Source organism: Podarcis liolepis (genome assembly GCF_965112155.1).
Source record: "Podarcis liolepis genome assembly, chromosome: 5".
Taxonomy (NCBI): Eukaryota; Metazoa; Chordata; class Lepidosauria; order Squamata; family Lacertidae; genus Podarcis; species Podarcis liolepis.
In genome coordinates this window covers 47,432,204-47,453,498 of record NC_139556.1, presented here as the reverse complement: position 1 = coordinate 47,453,498, position 21,295 = coordinate 47,432,204, and the positions used below count along the sequence as shown (strand labels likewise).

Sequence of the window (21,295 nt, the reverse complement as noted above, 5' to 3'; positions counted from 1 at the left end):
GGTGCAACTCACAGGAAGAGAAGGTTATGGCCCATGTGCTCTGTTTATGAAATGCAGTGGATATACTATAGTTTGACTAAGTCAGAAATGACTAATATCAATTTCTATTCAAAGCTGTCTTATAGTTAAACATGACGTTTCACTCCCTGGCTTAAGTCCTCAGGCTGTGGGAAAGCCACTTTGTACACATTAAGCAACTAAGATGGGGAAATACACACATTGTTTGCACTGGGGGACTTGCCCCAGTTGCATCCTGGTTCTAAAGCAGGCATGGACAAGCAAAGCAACACAATACAAAGCTTCTTTATATCTTCTGGGACTTTTTGTGCCTCTCTCATAACTAGCATTGGAGATGTGTGCGCGCATGACAATGCATGCACTTATGCAACAATTGCCATGGCACTACTTGTGAAAGTTTCTTTCCATTCCCCAAGCAACCACAATGTCATGGAATGTATGTAAGGTTGGGTTACCAACTTGAACCACTAATGAAGTAATCAAAATTCTGGATGTGTGAAACAGAACTGTGAACAGGTATGGCACAGTACAGAGGCAACAACAAAAAGATACAGTGGTACCTTGGGTTACATACGCTTCAGGTTACAGACTCCGCTAACCCAGAAATAGTACTTTGGGTTAAGAACTTTGCTTCAGGATGAGAACAGAAATCATGTGGCGGCAGCGGGAGGCCCTATTAGCTAAAGTGGTGCTTCAGGTTAAGAATAGTTTCAGGTTAAGAACGGACCTCCGGAACGAATTAAGTACGTAACCAGAGGTACCACTGTACTTTATTTCCACCTTTGGGTACTGCCTGCTAATGATATTTTTTTTAATGGAACTAGGTTTTTGGAAGGTAGCTAATATCAGGCATTAGTTTTACATAGTTTTTTTTTATTTTTTAATGGCAAGCCTTGGGTCAGACACCATCTGTGAGCCCTATCGGCAATAAGATGCTCTGCAGATAAAAAAATTGTATAGCCATTGTAAGTGCCATCCTCTGTTCTTTCTTGGAAGGGTGGGGTTGGTTAAAAAACAACCAACGAATGTGATTTGTTGTTTAGCAGGATGTTTAATATTTGAGGTAAGGTGGGTGGTGACCAGACAGAGTGCCTTCTCAGTGGTGGCACCATGAAATTACATTCTTAGGGATGTAATTTCTGGCTCAAATATCGTTGGGCTTTTCCCAGAACCACACAAATACATTTTTTATTTTCCTAGGCTTTTAAAAACATTGTTTAAAAATATATTTTAACTTTCTTTTCTTTTTTGTATATTTTCCCATAGTCTTTGCTGAAGACTATATGAATCTTTTAAATACATATATACAAGCTTTCTGGTTCAATCAGAGCTGATTTTGTAACTCAACAATACTACTGAACAACAATTCAGAACAGTGGAATATTTCACACCAAAGTATACACAATTTAAGTGATGCCTTAAGCAAGAGACTCCAAGTCTCTGAGATGTATACTGAACTTTCCTCTTCCTCCTTCAAGATTTCATCGCCCTAATGAAGGAGATGCCTCTATGCGATACAGTAACACACACACACACACACACACCTGTCTCCATGATTAAAGTGAATGGAGAGGCTTGAATCTTTAATACTCTGGATCAGGGAATAATGGTATAGATGGTGGTGCTAGACAGTCCTGAACAGAGTTAAGGCCATTCTATTCACTGTGAATGGGATTTCTGGATCCAATCTTGAGCAGATATACTGCTTGTTGCTACCAGACGGACGAAAGGAGAAGCATAACAGGAGTACCTGAGCTACATGTGCCAGGATGCAGCTTATGCACATTGCAGTTTAAACATCCAGATGTTGCTGGACTCCAACTCATCCCTGACTACTGGCCTTTGCTGGCTGGTGAGTGATGGGAATTAGAGAGCAACGAATATGGAGGGCCAAAAGTCCAAGCCCCCCCCCCCCCAGTTTAGAGAAAGCACACACATTGGCTTAAATGTTATATATGAATGCAGTCATGATTGATAACTGATCATTCTATACATGACTGAGACTGGCAGAATGATGAATCAGCATGCATAAATGTATTTATATGCCAGTCCAATACATGCACTGCCATGTGAGATTATGATGTTTGTATTCCTTACTGGCAATTTGTTATACCAACATTAGACGTTCTTATATTACTACCTTTCCCTTTGTTCCGTAAGTAACAAAACTTCAAATAAAGAAAATGCTATCATTTGTCACAGGGTTCCCAAACTGTGGTCCACTTATGGTCCACAAGCTTCATTTAGGTGTTCTACAGGGTGTCTGTAAAAAGACAATAAAAACCATACAGTATTACAATTGCTACGACAGGCAGAAAAATTATTAAGTATTCTATCAAGAGCCTCAGAAATTTTCAAGTGGTCCATGGGGGCAGGGGATGTGGGAACCACTGAATTATCATGTTTCTTGCAATGAGTTAAATATGCTCACGCTGTAATGGAACTATGCTTCCCTAGGACTTTTTGGTTTTTTAAATCACATTGCCTTAGGGCTGCTGTGTCTGCTCTTCAAAAGGCAGCATTGTTTAACTTTTGGTCAAAGTGGAGCAATTAACACCCACTTTGAATCCGGTCAAATTAAGTTCACATTTCTTTCAAATGTTTGCTCTTAGCTTTGATACTTATTTTCAACTCAAAATCACAGCACCCACACACACAATTTTCTTCCCTCGTGGAAGAAGCAGAGTCATTTCTCATAAGGGGAATGGGATGAAAAAGACAGGGGGGTCAAGATTCATTCCTATTATAGTTAAGCATTTGAAATATTGTGCATTAAAACAGGGCAGAAACCAGGGCAATCTTTTCTTATGTTCCTGCCATAAGGAATGCTCAGTCCTTACTACCTTTTGTTCCCATACTTTGTTGGATCTTTCGAATCCTCTTTGTTCAGGACGTGCTCTTGATTGTGGAGCCTTTTATTTAACTATGTTCCATATTGATAATAATAATAATTGTCCTACATTTGAAATTGTGAAGGTTGAAAGAACTAGGTTCCATGTCTCTGAACCACCACCCTAATTACATTATCAACAGTGGTGCCATTGATGAGGCTCTTGTGCCCAGCATTAAACTGTATGCAGGGCCAAATTAAGATATGCTAAGGGCCTAAACTAAGCCAAGCTTAAGAGGCCATACCAATGAAAATAGAAATAACAAGCATTTATATTTGTATATATACCAGGTGAGGATGCATTTAAAAATTAACAATTGAGCACAAACATAAATCTTGCAATAAGCCTATCTGCATACAAAATACCTTCAAATACCTTATGACATCTTACTTAGAATATATGAAAAAATATGTATGTAGAAGGAGGAGGAGGAGGAGGAGGAGTTTGGATTTGATATCCCGCTTTATCACTACCCAAAGGAGTCTCAAAGCGGCTAACATTCTCCTTTCCCTTCCTCCCCCACAAGAAACACTCTGTGAGGTGAGTGAGGCTGAGAGACTTCAGAGAAGTGTGACTGGCCCAAGATCACCCAGCAGCTGCATGTGGAGGAGAAGGGAAACGAACCCGGTTCACCAGATTACGAGTCCACCGCTCCTAACCACCACACCACACTGGCTCCCAGTACAGCAACAAAAGAGGTATTACATACACAGTTTAGCACTTACTAAACAGAAGATAGACTGCAACCTGCACTGTGTGTGCTCTGCTCATGATATGCAATTTACTTCCATTATTTTATTTATTTATTTATTTATTTTAGAGGTCCTTCATAATCCGACTCCAGCACCGATTTCATGGTACTAGTCATTAGGTCTGTGGACTGGATTCAGTCAAGGCCCAAGCCAAACTGGATTCCAGAATCGGCTGAGTTAGCTTGACACAGTTGTAAAGAAATACTATAGGGAAACACAAGCTATACACACATGCATACTGCATTTGTTGCTTTATGCTTGAAATGTACAGTGGTACCTCGGGTTAAGAACTTAATTCGTTCCAGAGGTCCATTCTTAACCTGAAGCTGTTCTTAACCTGAAGCACCACTTTAGCTAATGGGGCCTCCCGCTGCTGCTGCACCGCCGGAGCACGATTTCTGTTCTCATCCTGAAGCAAAGTTCTTAACCTGAGGTAATATTTCTGGGTTAGCGGGGTCTGTAACCTGAAGAGTATGTAACCTGAAGCGTCTGTAACCTGAGGTACCACTGTATTGCTTCTCTCCTTTCATGCTTTTGTCTTATAGCCTAATCCTTCGTACCTACCTATGCATTGCCTGATACATGGAGAGCATTGCCTTGCTCTCAGATCTGACAACTCAGTGTAACAACCTGATTACTCCCTACCCTTTATCTTATATTAACCTGTTTGTTAAGAGCACTTCGGACATCCCTCGGGCCAGCAGTGACAATGGAGTCTGGGCACCCAGAGCATATTATAGAGATCTGATGCAGGGCCCGAAATTTTTAACGATTCATCCAAACGAGCAGCTAACAACAGTGGAAACCGCCAAATTAAGTTGCTTTTACATACTGAGCAGCTCTCTTCAAAAGCTCAGCACCACTGTTCACCTTCCTTCTTCCCTCTATCGCTAGAAGAAGTTAATGCAATTCTATTATATTACATTACAATTCTGTCCTCCCGCCTCCCCAATGAGAGAAAAGCATGTCAAGGGCAATACTAGAACAAATTGAGCTTTTGTGCCCCCTTTAAGTGTTGTGGCTTGATTGATGTCAGGGATTAAAATGGTGCTAAAAAACAGGGGGGAGAAGGAGGGGGAGGAAGCTCCATGAGCAGCTGTACCACTGCTGCTGCCCAAACAAAAAGAAACAAACACAAAAACCCCACATACAGTTCCTCAAATGCCAAAGTGAAGTGTTATATATGCTGGAGGCTCTGAATACCTAAACTTGCCTGGGTACAGGGTTTCTCACACACATATTTTTAAACCGAAAGCTTTTCAGTTTTCAAAGGGCATGGCAGCCTCCCTTTTTCTCTCTCTGTAGGGGGCAAGCAGGGGAGGACGTCCCTACAGGCGCTGCAGATACTTGCACCATTCACCCTCAAGCAGCTCCTGACAAAATTCCTTTCAAAAGCAGTGATGGCATTAAAGGCCCGTTATATAATGTTTGGCGCTCACGGGACAGCTTTTCAAAGGGAGCCCTTGCACACATCCATGTCAAAATGGATATGTCTGAATTAGTTATCTACACAGGGACGAGCCTTGGGGTACGAAGGCCTTTTTTTCAACAGAGGCTTTCAGGAGAGTTGTGTCTACCTTGTTGTTTCTGGAGTGAAATGTACAGGCCCCTGGTTTTAACGCCCAAGCAAATCTCGAACACATATGCATGATACTCTACTATGCATCCACAAGCCATATCAGTCTTCTAAAGAGAGGAGGAAGAACGGTTGATATATGTATGCACAATAGAGCTAGACTGGTGAATGGAAGAGAGCTTCCACAGTGGTGGCATCTGCCATGTGGAGCAGCCTCCCCTCAGAAATTAGGCATGCAACAGCCATATTCAGTTTTCAGCATACGCTGAAGACTTATTTCTTCACTCAGCTCTTCCCCAACCAATAATATTGGTCTGGCACATGATATAAGGACTTTGGATACTGGGTAGTATTCAACTACATTTTACTCAAAGTAGACCTATTGAAATGAATGGACCTAACCTAGCCATGTTAATTAATTTCAATGGGTCTACTCTGAGTAACAATTAGTCAAGCACCATCCATTACTTGAGTTTTTAAAAAAATAAATGCTGTATAGCTTTAATTCTTTTATTGGTTGTAGCATTTTTTAAAAAGTTGTAAACTGCTTTGGATAGTTGTAAAATAAATGGTATAACAAATGTCTTTAAATAAACAAATATCTTTAAAACTTCTCCAGAAGCTGTTTTGTGCCACACAACATATAAGCACACATGTTTAACATATACTATTTCCCCCTCCTTGTTCTACTGGTCTTAGGTGTGCTATTTCAGCATGTGTGACCACTGGTGGAGGAAGAGGAGTGGGGGGGGGAGCGCACCACCCCCGGCAGTGCAATCCCGGTGGGTTGCCATCGCAGCTGCCCCCCTCACCCGTGCTGGGCACCATGCCCCCACAGGCGGCGTGCCACGCTCCCAGGACGCGCACCAGCCCCGTCCCCGCCTGCTCTCCCCCCTCCCCCGGTGCCAGAGCATGAAGCTCCACCACTGTGTGTGACACCACAAACCACATGAGAGTTGTGTCAGGTTCTATGCTGATTGCTGCTAATGTAAAAAAATGAAAGGGTCTTGCAAAATCAGCAGACAGAACAGCCAAAACAATAACTATGACTCAAAGGTCCTGCATAATTAGTATACGTTCCTTGAAACTGCACACATACCCCACACAAACCTCTGCCAAGACCTGCCACTGGGGAGGCACATTATAGATGTAGCCCCAAATTCCTAGCTGGGAGCAGATCCCAGATTTGATTTTGAAAAAGTAACACATATAAACCAGTTCCAACAGCAGCTCACTATATTCAGTTGAAGAGTCACTCTAAAACTTGCTATGAATCACAATCAAAGGGGTGGTTAATTAGTCATGCTAATTAATAAAAACAACAAAGGCGATTTAAAGATCAACACATTTATTCTTGCTAAATCTGCCTTTGTTTTAAAAATTTTGTTCTTCTGAAGTCCTGGTTCAGGTTTCTACCAAGTACACTGAAACTTCAAATTAGACCTGGTTTTATAGGTCCATTTTGTGACATGATTACCCATTTAATATAGGAGTCATTGCCAGCCCCAGGGAAGCAGATTTGTGGTGGTAAAGTATAGATATTCTGATCACACGGGTAGCTCAGATTACATCATAGGCATTTCCCATCAGCACTCTATCTAGTCTGGTAATGCTGAATTGGAAAGGATTTACTCGATCAGACATTAAGGCATTAATGATGCAACATGGAGTTAGTTAAGTAGTGACTGCAGCAGCAACACACTGCAAGAGCAACACATGAGAAAGAGTTCCAGTGCTATTTTACCGTAATTATGACTCTACATTGCACAGTGCTACTTTTGCCCTCACTTTTGAAGTCTTCTCACAATCAGCAAAATATTTCCATCCTAGGTATTCATGTGCTATGTACACATGGATTTACAGAACAACAGGGAAAGGGCTGTAGCATCCTGCTAGATCAGTGTATTCATGAAACCCTTGGACTTGTGGGCTTTTATTTAAAGATGCCGGAAAGGTTTTACAACACCCACATGCATCTTTCAAGACTTCTAAGGAAGGGAAAGGAGGAAGTCAAACCCATTTTGAATTTGTAGTACAACACTGACCTAGACTAGGTAATCTGAATACAAGGACTACATCATTGGAACAATGTGCTTTTTAAACCAATTTATCATGGGGGTAAAGGTGGCGTCTTGAAAACATTCCCGAAATAACTTGCTGTCAAAGCTAGGATTCAGTCCTGTGTTTTGAGAATCCCAGGCCGTAAATTCAGTTGGATGATGAATCCTATATATCACTTGTGGGGATGTGGCTGTTAGTCATCTCAGCATGAAGGCTGCAAACCTAAGCACACTTACTTCTGAGTAAAGATGTGTGAGAAATCATTGTGTGTCTACAATTCAGAAAATTTAATGGAAGTGATTAATTTTAGGGGGGAAACAAGGAAGTAAGCAAGATTGCTGGTGCTGATGATGGGAATTTTGTCTCGGAGAACAGCTTTTCATCTGCCTCTACCACCAAACTTCATTTTCTCTCTTATGAGTCAGCCATTAAAAATTATCTGCAATTAAACTGCTCAAAACTGCAGATAGCATCAGCAGAATTACCTTGTTGGCATTTTCAAAGATAAATCCATTATTGTGTTAACATGAGATCAAACCTGAAGAGCTTGCAGTGGCCAAGACATTATGAAAAAACAGATTAGGGTAGAGATAACAGCGCTGGCAGCCAGCAGCATGGCAGATTAAATGGCACAGAAGAGGACAGAAAGATACCTCTGCTCAGTAACTATTACTCCTTCTGATCTTCCTACTCACTTCAAAACATATCAGTGTTAAGCGAAAAACAAGAAATAAAGAAAAAATCTCAGCTCCCTCATCATCGGTGGCTAGAACCCAAACCTATTTCAGTAGGGTTAGCCAAGTTACTCAATATGCAGGGAAATCTTGCACGTGTGTAACTGCATTTAGAGGTTCACTCCGTTTCAGTATCCATGTGGACACTACTGCAGGACCAGCTTGTGCCCCAGAGATTTCGCTTTGGTGCTGCTAATGCAGCACAAACAACATGGGAGGCACAATTACGAGTCACCAGCCTCTGCAACCACAGCAGGCGCTGTGATTCGCTAGTGGTTTGACTTCATCCCTGGAAGTACATTCCACTGTTTCTCAAGACAGACGGAGGCCAACAACAGTTTTTAAATATTATTTTTTAATGTTTTAAATAGTTGTTTTAAAACTTTTGACTAATAATTTTATTGTTTTATTCTTTTTCTAAACAACTTTGAGGTTCTTTTACAATAAAGTGGTATAAATATTATCTGTGTCTTCTGTACACGCAGGTGGTCACGTTTTCAAACTAGTGTGAGAACTAGTGTGTGTTCTCTATTCCTCTCCCCTCAATTAGAGTTTCAACAGACCTTTCTTTTTTAAAAAAGCGGGGGAAAGGTTTTTCACAATCTTTTGAAAGAGAGGGGCTGGAAACTGGTGTGTTGATAAACAGAGGATATATATAGAGAGAAAGAGACGGACAGACAAGTTACTTTACTGCTTCCTATTTTACCAAATTCATTCATAGACAAGTTAAACACAGTGAAGGGAAAGGCACAGCCCTGCAACATGAGTAGGTCTGCCCCAAAAGGAGGTGACCTGAGAAAGCACTCTGTGTACACAAGTACACAACAAGCACTTGAGAAGTGCATTTTCGGCACAGATTACATCCATTCTACTTTAGACTGTGGTACAGACATGACGTCATGCACACAGCACACGCAAAAGGCACCTGCATCCAACACTGAATGCACATTATCATACAGTGTGGTCACTCCTTGTGTGTCTCCCGCTTTAAATGCTGGGATCCTTTAAAAAAAACAACCAAAAACACCATCAAGAATTTCCTGTAATGATTTGTTTGCTTTATTTTATACAGAGTGCACTTTCTAGTAACCTTGCTGATCCTTACAAACAACAATAGGCTCAAGCTCACAGCAATCCTTTGAGGACCGGGGGGGGGGGGGGGTGGACGGTGGAGGGGGCGGACGCTGAGCAATTTGCCTCTGGCCATTGAGAAAAATCTAAGGAAGACTTGAGAACAAGAGCTCCAGTCTCCTAAATTAGTCCGCGGCCTTAGGCAAAATTCTACTTTTCACCAGTAATTGTAAAAGGCTTCATTGTGCTGCTACCAGAATGCTTGTAAAAATCCCAGTTCAATGGTGTGTGATCTTTCATTATGTAAACTTGTTTCTAAAGTCCTTGTGTGATAATGCAGCTCTGCACAGCAGCCATGCAGACATGAAAAATAAAAATTACTATGCTATGGGATGAACTGCTCTATTAAAGGGCAGGATGGATCTTGTTTGGGATGTATGCTACAAATAAAGTCACATTGAGCTAAGCATAAGAACAGACCTTATAGGCTCAAACCAGTAGTCCAAACAGCCTTCATTACTGGAGAGACCAAGGTGGGTGCCTGGAGCATATAATAGTACAGGAAGGCTAACTCTTTTGAGAAGCTTCCCAAAGTTGAGTGCTTAAGTCAACCATGAGGATGCACTAACCCGACAATTATGATTCCCTACATTTAATAAAGCTTAGCAATTGCATAGCACTGAATTTCAAAGAAAATCACACACATTGCCTTTTTTTGTTCTCCTTGCACCACCCCTGTATGGTAAGCGTTATTATCATCTCTATGTTGCAGATGGGGGGTGGTTGCCTTGGTTGTGGCTTGTCCAAAAGGCTGTCAAGTGAGATTTTAACTGGGGACTTCCTGATTTGTCAGGAAACCACATTGGCTCTCCAATATGAGTTGAGCTTACAGCAATTGCTACTTTCTGTGGCGATGACTGCACAGTACGGAAAGAATAATGTTGCTGTGAGACACATTAATCAGAAGTCATTTACCTTTAGCATATACAGTGGTACCTCGGGTTAAGTACTTAATTCATTCCAGAGGTCCGTTCTTAACCTGAAACTGTTCTTAACCTGGAGCACCACTTTAGCTAATGGGGCCTCCCGCTGCCGCCGCGCCACTGGAGTACAATTTCTGTTCTCATCCTGAAGCAAAGTTCTTAACCTGAGGTACTATTTCTGGGTTAGCGGAGTCTGTAACCTGAAGCGTATGTAACCTGAAGCGTATGTAACCCGAGGTACCACTGTATGTGAAAAGGAAAACTGTTTCCTAGTTCCTTCTCTCCAAACTATTCACATCTCAACCATAACACAGTTTTGGGGGTTGTTGTTTGGTTGGTTGGGTTTTTTTTGTTTTGTCTTTTAAATCCTAATTGGTTTTCGCCCATCCTTGGATGAAAAATGTCCCCTGGTCCTCCCTAAGGTGGATTTAAGGGAAGGCACTGCATGGAAAAACCATGATCAAAATAGCTTTTAGTACAAATTAGAAGAAGGTGACTGATTCTTCACATTTCATTAAAAGCAGCTTCATCTAATGAAAAAGCCTGATCATAATTACAATGACTCAGAAATCTGTTTTGCCTGAAAGCCTCCTTGTAGTATTCCATCATGTTGGGCTTTTTAGGACTCTGATCCACCATTTGGGACTAATTTATTTAGTTCCTCCATGCAGATGGTTAAATCACACAAGGACCCACACAAGAGGGGCTGTTCACTTACAAAGATGCAGTAGAAAAGATTTTGTATTGTCTTTCACAGCAGGAACCTTGCTGTACAGAGGAACATATTGTGCTGTTCTTCGTCACTGTCAGATATAGTGCACCATCACTGCTTGGGGGCACATTCAAACGCCAAGTATGTTTAGAGTGTGAAAACAGTACTTATAATATGGCTGTTTTATGTACCCAATTGTTAGAATGGGGCTGAGCTCTGTTCTTCCTGCCTGACAATTGCCAGGAAAAATGTGGGAATATCTAAGTATTTTGGATTCAGATCAGCAAAGCACTAAAATTAATAGGGGAAGAAGAAGTAATTTGGGGAATATCTAGATGCATAAAGCAAGGGCTTTTAGCTTAAAGCACAATACTATAATTACAAGAAAGACTGCAACTTAAAAGTAATTGCACAAATTATCTTCCAAACAGGAGTGTGTTTCTCTTTTCTTCAGCATCCCAGGCAGAGGAAGTTAGCTTACATGGGGTTACTCAGGTCCAAAGAGGTGGGAGATGCATGGGATGTCTACTGACATTTCTGTTTTTTGCTTCAATGGAGCTGTAGGAGCCTGTGGGCTTGATTGGAATGGTGCAGGGAATGCTTAACTCTTTCCCTACAGGTTGTTTTTCCAATCAAAATCTCTTCCCTTCCAAGATGCTTTCTGCCTGCATGGCAGAAGATAGGAGGCCCTTCAAATACAGTGGTGCCCCGCAAGACGAACGCCTCGCAAGACGGAAAACTAGACGAAAGAGTTTTCCGTTTTGGAGGTGCTTCGCAAAACGAATTTCCTATGGGCTTGCTTCGCAAGACGACAATGTCTTGCGAGTTCCTGCTGGTTTTTTTCCCTCCCCCCCCTTTTCTAAGCCGCTAAACCGCTTATCAGCTGATCCGATCAGCAGATAAGCCACTAAAAGCCGCTAATAGCGCTAATCCGCTAATCCTTCAATGGGCTTGCTTCGCAAGATGAAAAAAACCACTAGACGAAGAGAATCACAGAACGGATTCTTTTCGTCTTGTGAGGCACCACTGTATTTTCTCTTACAATTTTGATAAGAACAATTGGCCTCTAGGAAAAGGGACACACACACACACACACACACACACACACACACTGCTCCGTTCAAGTTCACAGTCCCCTACAGACAGGATTTCAGTAAACACAGCACATATCAAGAGGCTGCTCATATACCCCTCCTACATCTTACCTACTTTGTGTAGGGTCCCAGCCTCATATATGTTTGTATCTAACTGGTGCATGAAGATGTTAAACCATAGAGTAAGCAGTCCTGCCAGGCTTAGCCTATGTTATCACTTCCCACCTGAGAGGAAATAGATCAGGAAGCCTTTATAATCTCTCTCTCTCTCTCTCTTTTTCTCCAAGTATGTTCTTCAGTATGTTCAAGGAGCTCTGAGCTGGCCACTCCAGCCACATGGCTTTAACCAACTTGTTTGTTTCAGATCAGAATTGAGTCTGAAACTAAAGTTTTTTCTACTCCAAAACTTTTACCTTTTGTAACTAAGCAACGTTTTGACTGCCTGTGCATCTTTTCTTACTGCTGTATGGAAAAGCACATGAATCTGAACTTTGAAGAGTTTTGTAAGCAAACCATTTTATGCCTTACCAAACATGTGGTCTATCTCTATGCCAGGCAAGTGGGATAGCTTGGAAAGAGCTTTCAAAAGCAAACATTTTGGGGACTCAGTGGAAGGGCACATTTTAAAGGTTTTTCCACACTTTTGTTTGCAGCGTGTTTTGTGATGTTAATCTCTGCTGAGGTTCTGCCACTTGCCCTAAACTTGGGTTCCAAGATTCCAGCATCTTGGCCCTCATTAAAAGTATGATGTGTGAACTGGCACACAGCTGCTGAATTATATTGTGCATATGAAGGTTGGCAAAGCAAAACAGTAAAATTTAATGTCAACTTGCTGTTGTATTTAAGGCCAAGAAAGAGCAATCCATAGCAACACTCGTGCATCATAACTCATATGAATCAATTCAAAAAAGCAGTGATGGAGAACACTCAGCCTAATCAGGCAAGCCAGGCACCCCCATTTGGCCAGCAAGGCTGATTTGGCCAAGCCCATTTGCCCTACACCTGATGTCATATATGGGTATGGGACGTAAAGATGTGGCTCTCTGCCAAAATCTGTTCTTGATTTCAGATGACAAAGGCACAGGAAAATGGGTCACATCAGGTGACAGAAGGGGTTTGGGGAGGTGAGGATACAGCCCGTGAACTGGATCCAGTCCCCCCCCCCCCCCGCAGTAATGAAATATGAAAAATCCACAAAGCAATGCTGCTGTGCCACCTCCATTCAGTGGTGCAGAACTACTACAGAACTGAGCACAGACTGAACCCATTTGGGTTGGATCCAGAATACGCATGTTGGGCTTAGCTGCCCAGTGAAATCAAGGGTAGTGGTGGCTGGTCCCCATTTAGACTAGTAGGCTAGAAGGAAGGGGAAGTGCAGCCAGAGCCAATGGCAAGTAGCAAGCCAAATCTAATTCTGTCCCCTCTTCCTCCTCCTGCTGAGTTCTGCAAGAGCAGCTCTTAACAGTAAGGAAAATGAAATTGCTACAGGCAGTGCCACCTCCAGTACTTACTGGAAGTAAGAAGGCAAGCAGGTGAGGACAGACTGAGGGCAGATGAAGGTTGATGGGGCAGTGCCTCATGAATGGACCAGCCTCCACTCAGCGATGCGACTTGAGTCATATTCTACTGATGCCCAAGTTCAACTAACTTTGGGTGCTTCCATACTGGGAGTGAATACTGCAGATGGGTCAATCAGCTATCATAAACAGGTCACTGGCATGAAACTTTTTTAAAAAATGGATTTTATGTTGAAAGGGAAAATCCATACTAAATTTACCCTTTGGGTTTTGTGTGGTGCTGAGCAGTCCATGAGCAGCATTGACCCCACAATAAACACCCATCCAAAAGTACCCTTTGTCAGGATCCAACTCATAACCATGATAATCTACATGGTGGTAAAGGTGACACTAGTTCCATTTTACTGCTCTCTTGCCATCACTTTTCCTGGTAAACACATAACTTTCTGCCACAAATTTTCCTATCACAATTTTAAGAGGACACATGTTTGCAGAATCATGGACACTTAACTCTATTACAGAGCTGATTACAATGCTACAGCAATTATAAGCCTCCAATGTACTGCTTTAATGTATGCCTGATGTACCTGGAGCCCTGCAGATGAAAAACTAAGCCAACCACATAGGTTTGTTTCATTCAGAGGTCCCTTTTACACCTCCTGCTTCCAGCCTCTACCACTTCCTTGGATACCAGCCTGGAGCAAATGAAACAACCTATATATACCTGGGTACAAACATGAATGACTATATAATTTAAACTGTTTCCACAAGTACAAGAAAATGAAAAGGCCTTCAGTGATGCTAGCTGTGTGATTTCAACTTGGGACTCGTAAAAAATAATAAGGTTGTTTTTACTACCTATCCAGTTTATTAGCTAATAAAGCAGCTTAGCATATTAAATTTCACTGACACACATTTTCAAAGGGGGACTTGCAACCAGTATAATGTAGTATGTTTCCCCCCTGAAATCACCCAGGCATGTTATTTTCTTACCCTTTTTATCTTTCAAACTTCTCTAGAGAAGGAAAAAGCATTCCCATAAACACAAAAGAAAACGAACTTATTCAATCACCCATAGAGTCATAAAAGTATTGCAAAGCATCACGGTCTTATAAAACGAAAATAAATGAGTTTCCACTGTCAAAAGTCATTGTGTTGGATAAGGGGAAATAGAGGACAACTGCAGCTTTCTAATCAGCTGTACCTGCCTGGGAGAGTCACTGTTAACAAAAATAGCTAACAAAAACAGCACATGCAGCACATTTCATCTTGAGCCATATTGACTATGGAAAGGCAGCATACAATTAAAATGGATGATCTGGCACCATTTTTTAAGGACGTGTCAATGTAATCCAAAGCAATACAAACAATGGGAAAGGATCGTATTTTCATGGTGGTGCAACAGCTGTTTTAAGTGCATACAACAATGTTGAGAGTAGTACAGGTAGTGAAAAGTGAACGATGGGGGGAGCTTTTTTTTGGCTTGCAGAAATCAATAAAGTAAAACAGGAATTATGCCAATAAAGCAGAGTTAATGCACTGCTGCTGGAGGGTGGGGGAAGCTATCAGATCTATAAACCCTAGTTTATCTCTGTTCTACACAAGGGTATCTTTATTTTATCAACAAGTGTATGCCTATAAATTACAGACAAAAGAAATGCTGACTCATTAAAAGAAAACCCTTGATTATTAAGTAATAAGATGAAGCTGGTTTGGAGTCCTGTTCTTCGAAGGGTTCTTGTAGCTTAGTTATGTACCACTCAATTTTAAAGGCCACTTATCTCACAAATGGATTCCGAAAGTTAAGAATTTATTGGAGCAACATCTTCCCTGATGTGCACTTCAGATCTCTTGTCTGCTCACACTTTGGATTCCTGACTAAAGGGGAAATTTTTGACCTTTGTTTCGCAACTGAAAATGAAACGTAATAAAGAAGTGGAAAATTACAGAAGACAAGACTGTTTGAAGTCAACACTCATAGAGAGCAAAGTCCCCAGTTTTGAGAATTCATCCAGAAATAAAACAAACACTAAGTACCATTGAGGTGTTCCTTGGCTTCCCACAGCATGTGCTCGAAAGCACCTCTTCTGCAATTTATTACAATAAGTTTGTTTTCATTAAAAACCAAACCATTGCTTGCTGAAACTTATACTGCCTATCTATAGGAAACACCATTTCATTCAACTAAGGCTAAGCTATCTAAAGTGACTAAGTTATGCAACAGCCGTCAACTTCTTCAGACCCAGAGGTCACGTTTAACCCAAACTTGTATTTGGGGATCTATTTCTTAATCTTTTGCCATATAAGTGCATGGTGGTCATGATCCTGTTGTGACCTGCCCCCCCCCCCTTGGATCAGGCCATGATCCACCAATTGAAGACCAGTGAGTTACAGATTATGAATATAAATAAATTTTCAGAAGAAAAACCTTTCATATTAGGGCATGGAGGGCTAGTGGTTATGATCCTAAATATCAAATCCATTAGAAAAACAATCAGTCTCCTACTAATAAAAGGAAAGGCCAGAAACAATTACCTCTACTCCAAGCAAGCAAAACAAACACACAATTGAACCAGGTTTTTTTTGGGGGGGGGGTGCGGAATTCAACCAGTTTTCCGCTTTTGTTAATTACACAGTATTACCACATCAGTGTGTTGCACACTGTCTATAATGTAAATACATACTTTATGTGTTTTGTAAATGTTTGGCCTAACCATACGATATAATTAACTCTTACCTGGGTCATCTTGGCAAGATCCAGTGAAGGTCTTTGTTCCTTTACTTCTTCAGGCCGCCTTCGTTTAATTCCAACTTTCTTGTCGTTAAGGACACATGGCTGGGACCGGCTTCGGGAAAGCCCATTGGAGCGCCTTGTCAGCTCTGGGGTTGAGGCAGGTGTGCTGCTGGCTGAGGGCAGGCAATATTCCGAAAAAGAAATCTGATCATGGGAGCAGGAGAGAGATCGCTGGATGTCAACCCTGCCACCTTCTACAGAGCCGTGGTCGCTGCCCCAGATATCACTCGCTTGCCCATAAGTGGCTGACCTTCTCATTCCTTGGCATGGCTGACATCCTAATCTGTTGCTAAATGCAGACTGGTCGTAGGATGAGGAAAGAGTGTTTGACCTGGAAGGAAGGCTAAAGCTTGAACTTCTCTGCATGGTGGTGAATCCATTGGAATAGCGCTGGACACTTCCGCCACTGTAACACCGTCTCTTTTCTACAGGAGTCCAGACCTTTGATCCTATAGGCTTCCATGAAGCCCTACAGCTAGACATCTCATCAGAAAAAGAGAGCGACCTACACTGGCGTTTGCTGGGAGGTGCTGAGGGATTGCCATTGCGGTCACTGAGGCTGAGGTCTTTGATCAAGTTGGTCACTGCGCATGTGCTAGCTGCCTCTCTCTGCCATATGGCGTTTTCTTCACTTTTGTCAGGCAGGCAGTCCCAAATGCTGGTGCTTGGCTGATCGATCTGAAGGGGACATTTCCTACTGAGATCTCTCCATCTGTCATTTTCTAATTTGGAAATGATAAAATGATATACATTCATTAGCACCAATTAGCAATATGGTTCACCTGCCATATTTTTTTAAAACAACAGCAACAAAAACAACAATATATCTCATGGGATGCTTCGCTATAAACTAGTTAATTGTTAGAATTTGGCTTGACAAGTACTAATTGATTAAGGATGGAGGGACAAACAGGCTAAGGAACAGCAGCAGCAGAAAATATTGAAAAACAAGCGGCAGTGTGTTTTTAAAAAAACTTAAACATAAAGGTTTAATGTGGATGAAAGAGTTTAAAGAGGGTCAAAAATCAAGACAGGCACAGTATTAAACATTGAAGTTGCTCAGCCTATATAAATTGATGTCAGATCTTTGTTCTGTGATGAACAGTAGCAGTACAGACATAATGTTCTCCATGGCTAAGAATGCCATCTTTTCAATAAGACCCACTTTCATCCAGGCACAGCTGCTGCTCTTTGAGCAGGTCTGCAGCAGTTTGAAGATCTAGGCTGGCCGCTGAGTTATCTAGCAGCGTTTTGGTGCTGCATTTTGTTCTATTTCCTCATAGGAAACAAACACAATTATATTTTGTTTCCATGCAAACGTGAATAAAAGGACAAGCAGTTAAGTCATTTTGAATACACACTGGACTCAATGGCAACAATGAGGAAGAACAGAGTTGTTTTTTTAAACAGAAAGGGCACTGCAAGTCCAAAACACTTAGGTCGGAGATCAACATATGCTAGTTATTAGGTGTGTGTATGGATAAACTTATTTGCAAGGAAGGAAGGAAGGAAGACCATCTATCACAAGGATAGTCATAATTTTATAACCTGGATTTGTAAACAGAAACATGTATTGAATACGTAACGATCAATGTAAAATTCTAATGTGATTATGCCCAAAATGATGAAGACAAGTAGGGCTAAATCTGGAAAAACAAACAGGCTATTCATCATAATAAGCCGTTGGGTAATACAGCTCCACCAACAATGACTAAAATAATAAAATGGTTCCAGTAATATAATAATGTTTAAAGTCAAACGTTTCATATTTAAGACCCCACAGAGATGGAGGTCCTGAACTGCATGCCCACCCCTTGTTGTCTTCTTCAACTATCATTTACAGATGGATACCCGCACTACCCATCCATCAAAATGCTGAGATCTGGATTTGGATGCAGCTATCAGTTCTGTTTCCCCCCTCACTTTAATGATCACAATGCAAAGCAAGAAATACGCATTTAGCAATTACAGCTATGTTTAGATGTCACTTATTTTCCCACCATATTCACTGCAGCCAACAGAGCATTCTCAGGTCAGGTCACCAGACAAAAGAAACAGAAATAGAAGCTAATTTTACTGGCACGCTGCCATGACCCTCAGGGTTCAGACATCACGTTTTACAACACAAAAAGCTTTGGTGAGTCCATACAAAAGGATACAGGATACCTGTCTCTTTCAACTTTATTTTTGCATGAGCAATTATAAATCTTTTAAAAGAGGCAAATCAAGCAGGACTCGATTTTTTTTACTCCTTTCCCCCTCTGCAAAGTTACCTGCTGACCACTCTACCATATGAATTCTGTTTAACTTCCCCACCATCATCCCCAGCCAGCTTGGGCTTCCAGAGACCCAAGGTTGGGGAAGGCTGGAGTAAAGCAAAGTAGCCAAGAGACCATATTGCTAAATCCACACACTTAGAGACTATATCTTACAAAAGGGCATGAGGCAACTTGGTCCTAAAATATAAAGGAAGCAGAATGCAGATCTTTCAGGATCTAGCAGAAGAAAAACTGCAAAAGAACCATGTTTAGCCTTATTAAAAGGTAAAGGGACCCCTGACCATTAGGTCCAGTCGTGACTGACTCTGGGGTTGCGGCGCTCATCTCGCTTTATTGGCCGAGGGAGCCGGCGTACAGCTTCCGGGTCATGTGGCCAGCATGACTAAGCCGCTTCTGGTGAACCAGAGCAGTGCACAGAAATGCCATTTACCTTCCCGCCAGAGCGGTACCTATTTATCTACTTGCACTTTGACATGCTTTCGAACTGCTAGGTGGGCAGGAGCAGGGACTGAGCAACGGGAGCTCACCCCATCACAGGGATTCAAACCGCCGACCTTCTGATCGGCAAGCCCTAGGCTCTGTGGCTTAACCCACAGCGCCACCCACGTCCCTTATTACAGCTGTGCTAAACTGTTGTATGTGGAGGTTCCTCTCCTAACGTCTGGTCCCCTGACATAGGATGGTCTGGCAAACAACCAATCTGACTTGGAGGTTTCTAAGCAGAGGTTGAATGGCCACCTGTCATGTATGACCTAGTAGAGATTCTCGCATTGCAGGGAGGGTGCACTAGATTATGCTCAGGGGTACCTTCCAACTCTACAATTCTATTATTTGATATTAAAAAATATTAAATAAATAAATTTGAATATTTTGAATATCTGTAGGCACTGAGGGGTGTATGAGTATGTGCTTTACCTTTCACACAAACAATTTCTGGTGGCAATTTTGACTAAGGCAGAGGTGATTAGGGTAAACAGTCCATGGGTATAGGATTGTGCTGTCAGCTCCATCACTAGATCCTCTTTCCATAGAATAAAAAAAACGATGGGCCGATGGGCTTAGCAGAAGAAGCCTAAGAGTCTTTTGAACCAGGTACATGCTTCGGTTTGTAAGCCTCAGCAACCTCTCCCTTTTGGGGGGTAGAAATCCTCTTCTCCCGTTAAACGAAAAGATATTTGACATAAACATATTGCCTTTACTATTATGCACTGGATTCAAAGCAACTTGTGAATACAAGACTACAGATTCATACAGTGATCCTTGCTCTGTAACTTCTGACTTCTGTTTCATCCATTGATCCAGTTATGGCAAAGAGAAAACAGAACAATTATTAGAATAGGGTGGGGTTTTTTTTTGCTCCAAACAACGGTTTCCTTCCCACCCCCAGTAAGTGTTTCAGGTGAGTGGCAAAAAGACACTGAAACAGTAACTACATAATAATTCACCATAGGCAGCTTATTCATTTCAGAATCTCACCTACATCTGCTGTGGTTGACAGCTATTAAGGCTTGCCGACTTAAATGCGCCTGACACTAGCTTTGTTAAATAACAAGCCACGAAAAAGCGGTGGAGAACAACGGGTTCTGTGCTATTATCTGAGAGTGATGCTTCTTCTTTCTCTCTCTCTCAAGAGACAAAGGAAATCAAAAGATTGGAACTGAAACTGCTTATGCATGAAATATGGTTTAACCATATTTGAAAGCCCACTTAACATCCTATTCAGCACAAGCCATAAATAAAAACTGAAATCATTTCACTTTGAGAATGTTTCTGTTTTTAGAAACCAGTGTTGCTGGTTCTTACGGTCAAACCCAAGTCAATTTAATTGTCCACTGAATGCAGCTCAAACTCAACATCCTAACAATTTGGATAAATGAAAGGGCTATTTCAGCTGGGGAATATGTACATGGTGGATTCAGAGCCTGGGGTGATGGATATTTTAATAAGGTGATTCTAACTATAAGTGTGTTTGTGTGTGCAAGCCAGCACACATACACTGTGGATATTTATTAGGAGAGTAGCCTGTGAAGCAATAGACAATATAAGTGCCAATAAAAAGAGATTACTCTTATCAGCAAACGATGTGAAAGTCCTCATCATTCTTGCTGCCCTCTGTTTGTAATCTAGGAGGAGGGCAGGGAACAAACCCTATGAGGCACCTCTTCTAAATTATATCACTGTCCCCCAAGGTCTCCATTTTACCATTTAGAGGTTTTTCACTCAAAATCTGAATACAACCCCTCCTCACTCAATCTCTATATGCTCCTCCCAGCTGTCTTTGCCAATGTTCTTGACTGCCACTATCCTTTACATCAGACACAATTTTCCTGTGTACAGTGTTGGCTGGCACTTGCTGTTGCTATTTAGATGCTTCCTTATGATGTCCAAAATTGACTTGTTTTCTTGCTTTAAAGGGATTATCTGCCTTATTACACTGCCATGCTGACATAATTACTGCAGCGGTGATGCAGCCAGAAGCTTACACAGAGGAACTCTATTAGGATGGCCAAGTGTTCTGCTTTACAGAAGACTGTCCTCTCTATAAAATGTTGCCTGTTCCATGCACAGTCAAAAGCTTTAGAACCATAAGAAGGGAAGGCCGAGGCCCTGAAGTTGCCCATTGACTCTTTGCAGCTGGACACAGACAGATCACCTGGTCATAGTCTCCCCCACTATGGGGAGATGGATTCTACTCTTATTTTTCATTTTCATTTTATCAATTTTCTTTGCAAAACAAAACAAAAAAGTAAAGATGCAGCATAAACTAATAAACGAGCATACAAACTCTCAAGCAGGCAAAAAATAAATAAGCA

General features: G+C 41.6%; 1 protein-coding gene across 15 annotated transcripts in view; it reads right to left on the bottom strand.

The window, feature by feature from the left end:
• Positions 1-21,295, bottom strand: part of FAM53B (family with sequence similarity 53 member B) — a 122,996-nt gene that overhangs the window by 43,559 nt on the left and 58,142 nt on the right. For all 15 annotated transcript variants that reach the window (XR_014526891.1, XR_014526892.1, XR_014526893.1 and 12 more), the window contains one exon: positions 16,147-16,925. Coding sequence is in view for 10 of the 15 variants with exons in the window: in XM_083506196.1 (XP_083362322.1) it covers positions 16,147-16,925 (779 nt within the window). In the remaining 5 variants the exon portion in view is untranslated. The remainder of the gene's footprint in view (positions 1-16,146; positions 16,926-21,295) is intronic.